The 15,603-nt window shown below is 39.9% G+C and overlaps 1 protein-coding gene across 2 annotated transcripts in view; it reads right to left on the bottom strand.

Annotated features, from left to right (window-relative positions):
- Positions 1-7,352: 7,352 nt before the first annotated feature.
- EYA4 (EYA transcriptional coactivator and phosphatase 4) overlaps positions 7,353-15,603 on the bottom strand; it is a 231,460-nt gene continuing 223,209 nt past the window's right edge. For both annotated transcript variants that reach the window (XM_056856382.1, XM_056856381.1), the window contains 3 exons: positions 14,816-14,937; positions 10,173-10,273; positions 7,353-8,445 (listed from right to left, as the gene is read on the bottom strand). In XM_056856382.1, the coding sequence (XP_056712360.1) occupies positions 8,365-8,445; positions 10,173-10,273; positions 14,816-14,937 (304 nt within the window). In that variant the 3' untranslated portion in view covers positions 7,353-8,364. The remainder of the gene's footprint in view (positions 8,446-10,172; positions 10,274-14,815; positions 14,938-15,603) is intronic.

The raw sequence follows: 15,603 nt of genomic DNA, 5'->3' as shown, positions 1-15,603 counted from the left end.
CTTCTCTACAATGTTATTTTATTGTGAAGTGATTCAGAGAATGGTGTCCTGACCACTTCAGTGTATGGTAAACTTCATATACAGTAGTGATCATAGCTTCTGGCTCATGTAAAGCAGACACTTTCACATATTATTTGGTTTGGTACTTGGTGGTAAACCACACTAGATGTTGAAAAACCAAACTATGTCACGAGAGCTCCCAATATTTTGGGTCTTGCTTTACTTTGGAATTGGGAAAGGGGTTTTAACCCTTTCTCTTCATGACAGATTGTCAATCTAAATTGATCTCTCAGTGTAGGTCTCTTATAGCTTCAGGGGGTGGGGAGGATACAGGACAACCTGCTACGAGTACTTAGACACAAAATTGTAAGCCAGGAACAAGAAACCAGTTAAAGTTGGAAGTCCACCCAAATATTACCTAGGAATATTCTTAGAACAGTCATATCAACTATTCACAATCATTTGGTTTTTCTACCTGACATTCTAGAGTTTTAATGAATTGCTTTTTTATTTTTAACTCAGGGACTTGGTTGATATTGTCAGCCTGAGTCTGATATAAATAAAACAAAATGTTCTGTCCTCACTCACTGGGAATGCTCAGAACTGAGTGTCAGAAATAAAATGGATGTGTTGACATTTGCCCTATCAATAAAGGCTAACTGACTGAATAGCGGAATGTGCAGACTCCGGGATCCAGTTCTGACTGGCTTGTATTATTCTTTCCTACTTCTCCAGGCTTTTTTAGCATTTGGGAAACAGTTTAGTTTGGGATAATGCTGTTACCCTATTGGACAACACAAGATAAAAGATGAGTAAAAGATATGGAGGTGAGTTTGCATCTGAGCAACTACTGAATTAGTTCAAGTTCCTGTAGGTCCCGTTATGGTCTTCTGCAACTATTTGTTTTTTTGTTGCATGTATTTGGGCAATTTAAAAACAAAGGTTAGACTTCAGAGAGACCAGCAGGGAATGAAAACTACTAATGTTAGACCAGCTACTGCATAAGTAAAGCAGGTGAGCTGAGGGTCATGGATGGTTGAGTCAGGTACATAAAGGATGTGTGTGTGTATACCTTCCATGACACCATGAAAAAATGTGTATGCACAAAATAACACTGATAAGAGACTTAATGGGAGGGAAGGTGGCATGATATAGCCTGATCTCATCAGATCTCAGAAGCTAAACAGGGTCAGTACTTGGAAGGGAGACCACCAAGGAATGCTCTGCAGAGGAAGTCAATGGCAAACCACCTCACTTTCCCTGAAAGCCACTTGCTAGAGTCACGATAACTCGGCTGCAACTTAAAGACACTTTATACACACACACACACACACACACGAGACTTAACACCAAATGGTAAGACTCTGTTAAAAATACACTGTTTATCATTTAGGGGAGTGGCCATGGCTCAGTATTACAGCATTGCTTTGCATGCAGACGATCCCAGGCTCAATCCCTGACATCTCCAGTTTAAAGGATGAGGTAGAAGGTGATGTGAAAGGCCTCAGCTTGAGACCCTGGAGAGCTGCTGCTAGCCTGGCTAGTCAGTGCTGACTTTGATGGACTAATGGTCTGACTCAGTATGGCAGATTCATGTGCCCAATCACTGGCTGGCTAATTTATACAACTGTCTACTGAGCAGTGTGCAGTGATGAGAGGTCTGTTGGGGTGCTTTCACTGGCCTGTGTTAGAATGCAGCTGCATTAAATTCTACTGATGGCACTGTATTGTACTATTCAAACACGTGAAAAGTAAACTGATGAACAGGCTTGAAGTGCTCGTGAGCAGCCAAACCGATCAATGAAAGAATGAATGAAAGAAACAGGACATGAGGCAAACCTGTAGAAGTATACAAATTGGTCATCAACACGTGGCCTCCTCTTACCAATCCCAACACCTGGAGCTACGTGTGTGGAACCTTCTCAAAAAGATTAGGAAGATTTTAACTTTTTGGAGAGGGATATGTGTAGCAGGTCTACCAGCTCTGTGCGCATGCGCTCCTTTTGGTCAGAGCAATTCTGTGTACTCAGCACAAGTTAATGTATGGTGAAACATGCCAATTTCAAACAGGAAATCAAAGAAGGTGCAGCATGGTGGTGGTGCAGAAAAATGACAATACTTTCACATTTATTTATTGAGAATAGTAAAGATATACACATTTTTACAAGCCTTCAATATTAATTTACAGTTCCTTAAATAATATTATCCCCAAAGAAACTATGACTTACATTACATAGACCTTTGGCTTCAACAGTTCCACAAGGTTGCTATTACTGGGAGTTCAAATGCAATATTGGCTCATGTCAATTAAGTTCTTCTCTATCACATTAATTCAAGCATCTAGACATGGCTCCAAAACAAAAATGGAAAAGGAAAGGCATAACTCTGAAATGAAAATCACATGTAAAACTGTAGTGGGCATAGCCTATACTCCATGGAAAGATTCAGATTAGATTCTGCACTTCAACCTATTACTTCAGGAGCATCAACAGTTGATTTTGGACACATCCCCCTTAATGGTAAAGTCTGAAAATATATTTACTTCTTTCTGTATGTTCAGATTTTCACTACTTAAGGACCATTATATAACAGACCGCCAGTACACTAGACCTGGGCCCATCCTCCTCCGCCACTCACAAAAGCAGATGATGGATCGCTTGCACAGGTGGACCTTGGAGGGCCAGAGGCCACGTCTGGGCCCCTCACAGCGTGTCATGCCTGTGGCACACAGTGGAACCGCTGGGTTCTTAGCCACAGGCTGGTAGGGAAGGGGAAGAGCTCCATTGAGCCCCTGGGGGGATAGATCGTTTTACACATTTTTGTGCACCATCTGCATATATTGCATTTTTTTTTAAAAAAAAAAACTACTTTAGTGGTTTACTGAATTGAATCAATCTATCCCTTATTTCGTAGTATTTACATCAGATCCAATTGTGCTGTACTTCTGTATGTCAAGCACAATAATCAAAGTGCTTAATATTTAAGTGCTGTTTCCATTTATACTGGTGCATATGCTGCAAAGGCACAATGTTTATTCTTTTAATTGCACAGTGCTTCTAAATATGGAGTATTCTGTTCTTCCATATGGGAAGATAAGAATGAAGGGTATATATAAAAAGTACACTCAAAATCCAAATGACTAAATTTCAGCTTGCACAAAACCATACTTTACTTGGAATAATTTATCTTAAATTCTGGATTAGGTACCAATGCATGAAGCATCCCCCCCCCCCGGAGATATTTCACTAAAAGAAAGTTCTTTAAATTCCCTCCATTTCCTCAAAATTCCCTTTTAAATTCCCATAAAATTCTCAACGATATTTCACTTAAGCAGGACTCTCAAAATTTGTCTCACTTTTGCTTCAAATAATTCACAGTGGGTAGCCGTGTTAGTCTGTCTGCAGTAGTAGAAAAGGGCAAGAGTCCAGTAGCACCTTAAAGACTAACAAAAATATTTTCTGATAGGGTATGAGCTTTCATGAGCCACAGCTCACTTCTTCTGAAGAAGAAGCTCATACCCTATCAGAAAATATTTTTGTTAGTCTTTAAGGTGCTACTGGACTCTTGCCCTTTTCTACTTTTGCTTCAGATGAAATTCATTGGCAGCATTCATTGATGGCAACCCTATTCATCATGCAGATGTTGTCACTTGGCAGTTGAATTGGTTTCCTTATTGACCCGGTCTTAAAATTATTTAAGAGCAAGGTCGTCCCTCATGTGTTATATGGCATGGAAGTATGGGGGTGGATGGAGGCTACCTCCTTAGTATAGAGGGAATTCAAAACTACTTTCTTAGGCGCATCCTACTCTTCCTAAAGGAACCCCGGCAGCCCTGATGAGAGCCGAAACAGGTCTCCCGTCTCTCATGGCCCGTGCATATCTTGCTGTAATAAAATATTGTAAAAAACATAGGACTGTCAGGCCAGATGCGTTTGGTGCAAAAGCTTTTGATTACTTATTGGCAAAAGATCAAGCCTCCCAGAGTCACTTTAATAGTATTTACCATTGCTACTCTATACCTGATGATCTTTTAGATTCCGTTTCATATAAATCTTTACTTGGTGATTGGGTGTTTAGGATGGATCCCTTAATTGAAAAAGCAACAATCCGAGAGTCTAAATTTACCCCCTGGTTCCATAACTATAAGAAAGATCATCTTGGATCTCCCTGTTTGGTTAACCTCATTTCTCAGAACCTTAGGGTGGCTTTTACCTCCCTACAATTTCAGACCATGCCTTCAGCCTTTCTGACAGGGCGGTATAATAAAATCCCAAAGGAACACTGCACATGTAACTGTGGATCTTTATCACCGGAGGACATTTTTCATTATGTGTTATCATGTCCGTTGTACAGTGAGCCTAGAGACAAATTTGTTATAAATTGTTATAAATTTGAAAAAAAAAAATTCTTGGATGGAATTTTGAAGGGAGTAATTTTTTGTTCTGAAATAGATAAATTGTTGTTGTTTTTTAACTTTCTGACACTGATTCGCATGTCACCTTCAAAATTGCTCAATTTGTTATTTCGGCCAGGAAGATCAGAGCTCTTGAAGCTATTAAGAAAAATTCGGTACAGGAAAGCAAATAAGTGTGGTCTTTGTTTAATAGAGATTGTGTATGAAATAGTTTTTATCCAGGCAATGTATATTGATGCAATTTATCCTTTTTAGATACCATTTTTGGCTCCTTGTACATATGTAAGGGTATTTTGTAATGGCCTATGGCTAAACAAATAAATGAATTCTATTCTGGTAGCTTAATCTGACACAGTTTATTTCTGTATCTAGAAGTTTGGCAATTTTTGATCCCTTGATATTCTACACCTATGAGATATAGATATATGAAATTTTGTGAATCAGAATATTAATAGCACATTATACAAGAGACCCAATGAAGAACAAAGTAGAAGAGAACTGAGGATGGATAATGCAATATAGAACATATTATTAGGGACTCTAACACTCTGTCATATGTATATGACCTTAGATTGAACAGCATAAAGACTCAATAATGGCATTTTGTTGTTTTCTCAAATTAAGGTTGTTTTCACACTCTGTAGATCATATACTACTGACAAATGCAAACTGCAAAAACAGTGTGGGATATTTGTTTTCCATTAATATATTTCAATTGAATTTTTTAAGGTTAAAGAAAAAATGTGCATAAAAGAAGTCTACATTTGCAGCTAGAACAGATAAGACAGAGTATTTAAGAATACTATAAATCAGGGGTGGGGAACCTTTTTTCTGGATACTTACAACATCATTTGTGGGCCATACAAAATTATTAACTTAAAAATTAGCCTGCTGTATTTGGTCAAACATTTAGCCAAGAGGCATGACCGGAGAAGGCTCCAAGTGTCTGCCGCATAGAGCAACTCACTTTTGAGCTCTGCTGTCTCCAACTGGGCCCAAGAGATTCAGGCAGGGCAGCATCCTTCTGAGCTAGAGATCTGCCAGGACCCATGAAGGGCCAGACCAAATGATTTCGCGGGCCTCATATGGCCCCCGGGCCTGACGTTCCCCACCTCTGCTATAAATTATTGGAAGACTGCACTTATGAGATATTTTGTTAGGATAATAGGTTCATTGTCCTTATGGGCAGCCCAGGGACATGTTATTCCAGGTCCAATAGACAACAAGAAACACTGTTATGTTAGTGATCTGACATTATGATTTAAATATTTCTTTTTGGTACTATGATTAGTGGTCAATGGGGTGGGGGTGGAAATCAGCAACACGAGGCCGCTCCTGAGGCAATCTTTTAATCTTTGGAGAAATTCAATTAATATTCACTGCATCCATGACAAGCACTCATTCTTTCTCCTGCTGGTTGTGAATTTTGTTCATGTGGGACAGAACACAGCTGAGGAAATCAATGAAAATGTAAATTGCAGCCAGTGTGGGTTTTAAATTCTCATTACTGAGCACCTCATGTGTGAAATATATGCCTTAACTGAATATCAACTGCTCTGCCCTCTTTTGCTGTCCCCTAGGGAGATAAGTGCCCTGTTTTTGGTACCCTAGCAACTGTAACATCTGTGTGTTTACCTAAGAATCTTACTAACTGGAGAACAGGAATGCATTACATTTCATAGTATGGGATAAACTGATTGCTTTTAAAGACAAAACTACACAAGTGTCTCTTCATCTCTGAGGCTATAAAACGCATTGCTTTCTCATCCTCTTTTGTGTAACAATATACTGTTAACTGCATGCTAGGACTGCACATGTGTCATCATATATTATTGCAAAGGATATTTAGCTGTAAAACCTGTTGAAGAAATGTCATCTTTGAGATAGATTAAGGCACTGGAACCATAAAATAGAAACTAAGGTGGGTAAGAAAGGGTATATAACCCTCAGTTCCTTTCCTTGACCTGATACACTGCAGGAAGAAAACCAAAAATGCATTGTCACAAAGAAATATTCTAGATCTGCACTGGCATTTTTAGCCATTTTCACTTCTTTTAGCTTCCATAAATTGGAATTGCAAAAAAAGGGGGGAAGGGGGAAAAACCTGAAATCCAAAGGCATGATCCATCACTCCATTAATGCAGCTGCACCCATTTGAGAGGATAAGCATAGGGAACTACAGAGTTTCCTGCTTCTCTCCTGATGGCCATCCACCATGCATGAACACCGTACTGCAACATTCCTTGCAGCAGGAAGCCCACGTCCACCTCCCATATACCTATTCAGCCTCCTCATGCCTTTCCTTCACAGGGCCCCAGTCACCAGTGGTGTATTTCTAGAGCAGAGGGTAATTTGTGCACAGGGCCCTAGAGAGGATGAGATAGTTTGGTTGGATGAGCACACACTGACCTTTCATTGCAAGCAGCAGCCTACAGTAGCATGCATGCCCCAAACAGGAGCAATTTGCAGATAAAGATCCTGCATATGCATGGAACAGCTGGCTGGATAAATAGAATGAACATACACACAGATCTAACGCTTGCAAGTACTTGCTAGCAGACTGTTATGTTGTGAGGTTAATAGCTAGCTAGGAGAGGAAGGAAAGAGAACTCAATTGAATCCTATACTGCTCTCCTCCTTTTCTAGTTTTCCATCATTGAACACTATCACTGGAGTTATCTGGGGCTTCTCTTTTGTTAACCGTGACACCATCTAGAACTAATTTCGGCATGCATGCTACTGTAGGCTGCTGCCTACAATGAAAGGCCAGTGTGTACTCATCCACCCTTACCTTTCTGAATTAGTTTTATTGATTTTGCCTGTTTACTGATTAACTTATTGCTTGTTAAATATGTTAGAATATAATTTGATAATAAGTAAATGGCAAGTAGTCTACAGCTTTTTAAAGCACCCTTCATAAAATGAATCTCGTTTCTGTGCAAATAATCCATAAATATGGCTCTTGTTTTTTAAAGGTGAGACTAGAGAAGAAATTTTCAAGAAATAAGCCATTGTGATTTCCCCCCTACTGTGCCCAATATCGTTTCAGCATCCTGATATTCTCTTCACTTACCTCCTATGTTCAGTGGAATTATTAAGAAACTAAAGAACAACACAAGATTCCAATTATATTTTTTCTTACTGTGACAAATATTTAAGTGCTTTGGATGCAGCACTGCTTTTCGATTATTTGAATTTGAAATTTGGTCATGTCAAACTATCACAAAGATTTATTTTATCTACATTGTTTTAAACTAATGTTACATTGTAACACACAAATAAGATCTTGTATTTTAAGGCACAACACATCATTATGCACATTCTGTTTGCCAAACGTATAAAAGAGACAATAATTATTATATACCCTCTCATCCCACACAAACCCCAAATTAAACAAATTGCATCCACTGCCAAAGTCAGCTGCTAATTAAAGTCACAGTAAATTATTTTCACCAATATTTTACACTTATTACAGATCTAGACAGGATTGTCATTGTACAGTCTGAGTGCATTCCAATTCAGATTTTCTGGGCTAGGTAGGCTAAAGTTTGATTCAAACCTCAGTGCTGAGAATATATATCCCATAGTGAGGAATGTTTTGAATACCACCCGTTGATCAGAAAATGCATATAGTTGCTTTCCTACTTTGAGTCCATTGCAAAAGCTGTCCACTCTGGCTAGGGCTCGTTTGGTGTGTACCAGCAACCTCCTTTCATAGTTCTTTAATCATCAGAAATGTTGTGTATATAAGACCATATGAATCATCCTTGTGTAGAATTAATGTTGTAATTCCATTCAGTGATCTGGATTCTTCATTTTGGAATTTTTGTTCCAAATATTTCTTTTTCTTCTTAAGACCATACATATGTGTAAAGCCAGAGGCACTGGATCACACATAAAAAAATTCAGTGTACTTTGAAATATAAAAAGTTGTCAGTTATGTGACACAGTTACAAATACTCTAATTCCAGTGCTTGGTGTAGAGCCAGGAGGTCTGAGTGACTAGATATCCTCCAGAAAGGCATATTGTGCTGTTTTTGTTAAGGGGGTGGGAAAAGAAAGTGAAGAGAAAAGAACAGTGTACATTTTATATCATCAACAGTTACGCTTGTTCTTATATACTTTAATTAAGCATCATAGAATTATCTTGATTATTTCTTAAGTAAACAAAAATTCAAACCAAAATAGACCTGAACTTAAATTTTACAGCAATGGGCTCAAGTAAATTCTATTGTGGGTGGAATGATGAAAAAAAATCATTATTATTTTTATGAGGCAGTCACTAACAGAAATTTACTAAGTCACAATTTCCAGTGGTTTTTTTGTGCTCATCTGGGGAAAAACTATAGGTAACATTGCTGTCAGGAACTTCAACAGCTTCTAGCAGATTCCGCTTATAGAACTTTAGGGCATCTGCATATCTTAATAGTAACTGCATCTGCTTTTGCGCTTCCATCCAGTATTTAAAAGACAATAAAAATGTCCCCTGCAAGTGATACATTCACTTTTGGAGCCCCTTCTTTTGTGTTTGGAAGTGTGGATATGCTTACTGGTGCTTGTTGTGTTGGAGCAGAACACCAGAAGCTACGCTTTTCATCAGCTACTATATTCAGATCTTGATGTCATCACATATTATTGCCCCACCAGTGAAAAAACTACTTTTACGAGAATACTATCTTTAATAGGGTGGCCGGTATTTTAATATCCTTACTCGTAGCCAGTTCAGATCTATTTTGTATTAAATTATTCTACCACATCTGTTCATGCAAGCAACAGGTACAGTTAGAGAACATGCCAACTGTAAAGCGCAGAAGCCAACCACCTGGTTTTCTGAATAGACTACAAGACACTCCTGTACTGTATCTATTAAAATCAACCATTTGGAACCTGTATTAAAAAAAAAAAACTGCTAAAGAGCCAAGCCAGCAGTTACTATCTGATATTAAGAAGAGGTAGTCCTTGGTTTTCCAAAATCCAGGACTGTTTTGGATATTTTGGGTCAAGACATGAAATGCTTGCAACAAAGTTCTCCACAGTACTGATTATTATTCTGTAATGGGGAATGTGTTGAATTTTGTTTTTAAGACTTCAAGTTAATTCTCTGTTAATTCTTTTAAGATATTGATTACTCAGTTATTACACGTTCCTTACAATTGCTTCAAGTATGCAGGGCAGAGTTCCTAGTACTGCTCTCCATGTATCAAATGCAAGCTATGGCACGTGAATGCCCCAAATTCAATGATCCCTTATAGATACAGCAGCTTCACTGTGCACATGATTCCCTTTGCCTACAAAATCTTCTTCATTTGGTGCTGTGGAAGAGGGTGGTAGCTTTGTGCAAGCTGCACCTTTCAAGGAAATGAAACAAATTATTTTTGAACTAGTCTCGTCAAATACAGTTTACAAGTTTTGCTTCATGATGGCTAATTTTTACATGCTTCACTTAGGTTTTCGACATTTACTCATGAAATTTTACTAAACCCTCTCATTTGATCACTGTGGTATCTACTTTGCAGATTTCATTTGTTTGAAGTTAATTAGCTCTTTGAAGGTTTTTCATCAATATACTTTAGATTTACACAGCTCATCATAAAGTATATGATAGAATCCAAATGGTTTAGTGTAGGCCTTATGTTTTTTGGCTTTTGACATCTATCAATTCCAATCATTTGCCCATGTGCCATACTAATAGAAATGCAAACAGCAAAGCTTGCATCAATATCTACACGTCACACCAACATTTCATGAGACAGGTTACCTTTTTTGCTGCCTGTTCTTCTTCTACACCATCCCCAATTACAACATATACTACTTTTCTGCCAAACCTTTGCATTATTCGTTCAAAGCAACTTTCTTTTCCTGGAAGATAAATGAGATAAAGAGTTCAGAGAGAAGTTACCTGATTAGCTGCATGCTCCTCATCTCGGCCATCTCCAATCACAACATAAGTTATGTTAGTGCCAAACCTGGAGACTATACGCTCAAAACAGCTTTCTTTGCCTGAAAAACAATGCACTACTTATTTGAGCTATCAAAATAGTATCACAGATATCTGCAAAGGGCTAGGAGAGTACTATAAAATGCTGTGGATATCCAAATGCTAAGTTTACGCAGCATTTAGCTTATTTTACAGATAAAGCTGAGCTTGACTAAGCAGATTTATTCCGTAGTACAAATCTTTCAGAAATTGATGAAAAATTCTATAATGTTACAGTTTGGTACAGTAAGCCCTATCCAGGTGGAGATTAATTGTGGTAACACTAGATATTAGCAATGTATTAGTGCTGCCCTTCTGTAATATATTAATCTCCATGTAATAGTGAGGTTGTGGGTAAGTCTTGATGCAGAGGAAACTAGCCTTTTTACTGTGTCAGAAGTTTGTTCTTGAGCTCTTGTAAGGAGAGCACAAAGTCTGATTTTATAAAAAAGGCAAAAAGCATGTTCCGAAGGCAGGACATTCAAAAAGGAAAACTTGTTCACTTATTGTGAATTTCCATTCTTGGTAGTATAGAGATGGGGCAGATAGTTTCTGGGAAAGCACCTCCTCTGGTCACAGCAGGCTTTTGGTGACTCCAGAGGGAGGGGCTTCCTTCAACAATCCCTAGACCATCTCCTGGAAAAACCCCTACTGTACACACTAAGCAAATAATCCAACAGCCTTAAATGGCCCAAGCAGGCAAAGAAAAGGGGTATATAGAAAGAGATGTCTCAATGGAACTTGAATTTTATACACCTGTTAATATCTACGCAGGCCATCTCTGCAGAAGTCACCCCAAAGTTATCATACCGACAATCTTAGCTAGATAAGTCAGTCCCAAAAACAAAGTTTTGCAATGGTCTATGGAGGAGGGGGTGCAGCCCCTTCCGAACCCTATAAAATCAGACCCCCTGACCCAATCTTCACCAAACCTCGGAGGTCATGCAAGGAGAGTCCCTTCAAGTTACACTGTGAATTTGGGGGCTTTACCTCCAAAAATGCCCCCCAGGAGAATTTTAAATGTACTGACCTTAGAGTCGATGTCAGTAACGGCTGCCCTCTGCTTCCTTCCTCCTTCATGGTCGATTGCAAGGTTGCTGTGAATTACGGGAAATTGAGTTCTTAAGGAAGGAAGGAAGTGGCCATTACAAGTGTGGGAAAACTCAATTTCCCATAATTCACAGCAACCTTGCAAGCCACCATGAAGGAGGAAGGAAGCAGACTGGCAGCCATTATTGACTCTAAAAAGGCCAGTTGGAAGGCTGCCCCCTCCTCCATAGACAACCATTGCAAAACCTTTTCGGCTTTTTCCGGAATTGCCTATTCGGCTTTAGCTTTCTCCCCAGGTTTGTGCATTCGGTAAACCTGAACTGGAAATTTATTGAAATGGCTAATTTTGGGTTTATTTTCAGTTCAAATTTATTGATATGCACACACCTGGTCCCATCCCTATGACACCAAGAATTACAGTTTATGGTGAGTGAACAAATGTTCCTTTTGTTAGTTGTAGGTGTAGGGCAGTCTCAACTTCTGGGATATAAAAGCTGTTAATCCCAAAGTGGGACCACATGCCACTTGAATTACAATTCTCAGTGGAAATACCTTTCTGCTAAGAAACAGGATCGGTTGAAGCTAAGGTATCAGAATGCAAATGCCAAGAGAAGACATGAACTGCACCCAACATAGAAGTGAACCCAGCCCAGGGTGAAAGTCCCCAGAACTGGCACTCTCTAAGAGTGCTCCCCACTGGGTTCCACAGTTGGGAACCAATGTAATAACAATCTTTTAGGGAGTTCCTAGTGCAGTCAGGAAGGAGATGGATATAGGGAGATTATGCAATTCAGAGACATTACTTCCACAGGAGTCTGGTGGTTTACCATCCTGTTCCCAGAAAGAATTCTGGCAAGATCCCATGAGTCTCAGCAGTTGTGCCAAACACTGTCTTCCTGAACCTTACCAAACTATGGCTGTTTCACTGGAAACAGGAATTATCTGTCTGAACAGGTGTTTGTGAAAACCCCATGAACTGGAATCTGTTAGCTGAGAAACAAAGAACTCTGAAGTTTCCATGAGTAAAACAAGGGTTATCCCACATCCTGAAGGCTCTGTTGAAAGTCCCATTTACATGGACCTAAATGGAAAAAGAATGGGACCATCCGGTGTCTTCTGGGACCAATGTAACAGTTTCTGACTCAAGCAGTTACTGAAATATTAGAAACAGGAGTTGGTGATTAGACAGACCCTAAGTCAGGGGTGTCAAACATAAGGCCCGTGGGCCAGATCCAGCCCCTGGATTGCTCTTATCTGGCCTGCTTTTTTCAAACTTCCTAAAGTAGGAATTGAGTTCCTTGACGTTCATATAATGTGCTGGGTTGATCTGTGATTGATGGCAAACCTTACAAATATGTCGAATTAGTATTTTTCTCCTTTACTTCCTATAATCCAGAGGTGTCAAACACTAGCCCCTTGGGAGTTCTTATCCAGCCCGCGAGGCAGCCACCACCACCCAGTCTCGAACTGGGCTGGTGAGGCATGGTCTGGTCCGACCAAGTGACATTTATGTCGTATCCGGCCCTCGTTAACAATTGAGTTTGACACCCCTGCCCTAGGTTGTGTTAACCTTATGTAAGAGGCAAGTCTATTCTTTTACAGAACTGCCTCTCAGTCTATTTTATCACAACAGCTCTGTAAGGTAGATCCATGGATTACTCTCACAAACTGTATGTAAAAAACTGAGGGCATAAAGGTTGCCAGTCTACAGTAACATAGCAAGATGATGGCCAGATGGAAAACTAAGTAGGCGAATGATCAGATCGCAGATTATTCTCTTAGTCATGATGATAGACTAAGCACCGGCAGCAAGAATGGCGGTGCTGTGGCTGCTTTATAGCAGGTGCAACCTCGCTGCTTTATAGCAGGCACTTTATAGCAGACACGGCCTTGCTGTTCTCTGTGGGGCGAGAAGCCCCATTAAAAATTTTAAAAGCCTTTAAAAGCCTATTCTGAGTTTTTGGTGCCCAGGAAATGGGTTAGGAGGCGCCGCAGCGGTGCCTCTTCCCCGCCGTCCCCGGCCGCCGGCTTTTTTGGTGCCTCTCAAAGTTCAGCACCCTAGGCAACTGCCTAGATCACCTATATGGTCAGGTCAGCCCTGGGAGGGGATGAGGAACCAGCAAAGTACTGGTCTGTGAAATGTTCTTTTATGCTGCATTAGGTCCATAAGTCCCATATTTGCCGTGATCATGAGTGTGTGTGTTAATGGTCTACGGTGAGGCCCAGTTAATATTGCAAATCTCAACTGTCCTGTGCCTAGACAAGTCACCACAGGGCCCTACTTGGCACTTCTGGGTAAGTTGAGCAGCAAGTTGAGCAGCAAGTTCTGGGTAAGTTGAGCAGCAAGTTCTCCATCCGCCGGGAATGAAAATCCTTTTTGTCCTCTGTCCCTGAGCACCTCTGTGAGGGCATACCTGCAAGCACTTCTTCCCATAATCCACCAACCAAAAAGGGGGAATTTCCCTCTGTAAGCCCTGTGTCTATGGCACTGCTTCATCTGTAAGGGTCACTCAAACTCCAGGCAGGAGTGTAGGGGTGTGTGTGTGTGTGCCACCCTGAGGTCTTGGTCCATGAGCGATTTGTCACCACTACATTGCAGCTAGGGAGAAGAGAGCAGCTTGCTCCAAGAGGCCTCCATCCTTGAGTACTCTGTTGCTATACCCTGCCAAGCACAGCAGGGAGGGAAGCAAGCCTCAGCAAGGCCTTTTAAGTGTGAGCATTTTGTTGATGAGCACCTGCAGTTTAGATGAAGAGGAAAGCTCACGTAAGTGAGGACTTTGGCTGAAAAGTGAGTCTTGAGTCCCTGCCAGGAAAAGAGAAAAGGCTCTGGGGGGAAAAACAAACTGAAGTTGTCTTGCTCTAATAAAGTGCAGCCTATGATCTTCTCTCTGCTAGCCAGCCAGGGCCAGTGAGGGTTGTTGAGGGAAACCTTTCTTCCCTGTTCACCAAAAGCCTAATGATCCTGCCTGGGACAAGAAGAGATACTTTCCCAGAAGTTGACCCTGCCCGACCCTGCCCCACCAGAGAACAGTTGCAGATAAGTGTGGGAAGGACTTCAAAGTGTTCTTTACTAGAAACTCTCACTATATTTAATTTCAAGATTTCTGAAGCTCACAACTCCAATGAAGTTTGAACCAGACTTCAGATACCAATTTCTATAGAAGAATTTTGCTGAATAAGTGAAAAATACCAAAGAATTTCTGTCATCTGCTACAGTGTTTATGAAAATATGCTGTGTCCACTACCAATTGATTTTGGCCCTTTGGCTCTTCATACAATTTCTAGCTCAACCTAAATTCTTCTATTACCAGGAGTAAATTGGTTTGGAACCCAACCACAAAGCAATAGAAATTTTAAAAGACTATTTTTCTTACCTATTTTGGTAGCACTGTAAATATTTTCAATAGGAAAACATCCTCCTAAACTATACAGCAGGACTTTTGCAAGGGCTGGTATAAGCTGGGTTGTTGTTACCAAGACATTTACACAGTTACTCCTATAGGGAAAAACAGAGTTTAAATCTATGTAATTATAAAATATTTATTTAAAACAAATTGGCTATGTACATGACATTATTTATTAATCCGAATCTCACCCATCAGTAAAATATGTGTTTTCAAATCAAATTTTGATCCAGATTATGAACTACACTGATCTATGGCTAGAAATAAAGATACATGTTCCAGATCTACAGAAGTACAGGAGGACTGTCATTAATTTTTTTTCTCTGCCCACCCCTCTGACAAAAGGGATGCCCTAATCAGCCTCAAAAACAATCTTGACCTCATAATAATAATAATAATTTAAAAAAAACAAAAAAGGGGGTTCAGTTGTCCTCATGAACAAACTTGGTTATACCCAGGAACCCAAGAGAAAGCTCTCCAGTACAATGTTTTACAAACCAATTGCCTCAGACTCCACAAAAAGATACCAGAAAAATCTGAACAGGATTATGAAGAAGCTATCCATTCATATAAGAGATGGACTGACTCAATAAAGGAAGCCACAGCCTGCAATTTGAAAGATCTGAGCAAGGCTGTCAAAGATAGGACATTTTGAAGGACTTTGACTCATAGGGCTGCAATGCGTCAGAAGCGCCTTGACGGCACTTAACACACACATCCATTCATATACAAGAACAAACAGATATAGATACACCCTG

The sequence above is a fragment of the Euleptes europaea genome, chromosome 10 (genome assembly GCF_029931775.1).
Source record: "Euleptes europaea isolate rEulEur1 chromosome 10, rEulEur1.hap1, whole genome shotgun sequence".
Taxonomy (NCBI): domain Eukaryota; kingdom Metazoa; phylum Chordata; class Lepidosauria; order Squamata; family Sphaerodactylidae; genus Euleptes; species Euleptes europaea.
Note: the sequence above shows the minus strand (reverse complement) of the source record. Positions and strands in the feature narration are given on the sequence as shown.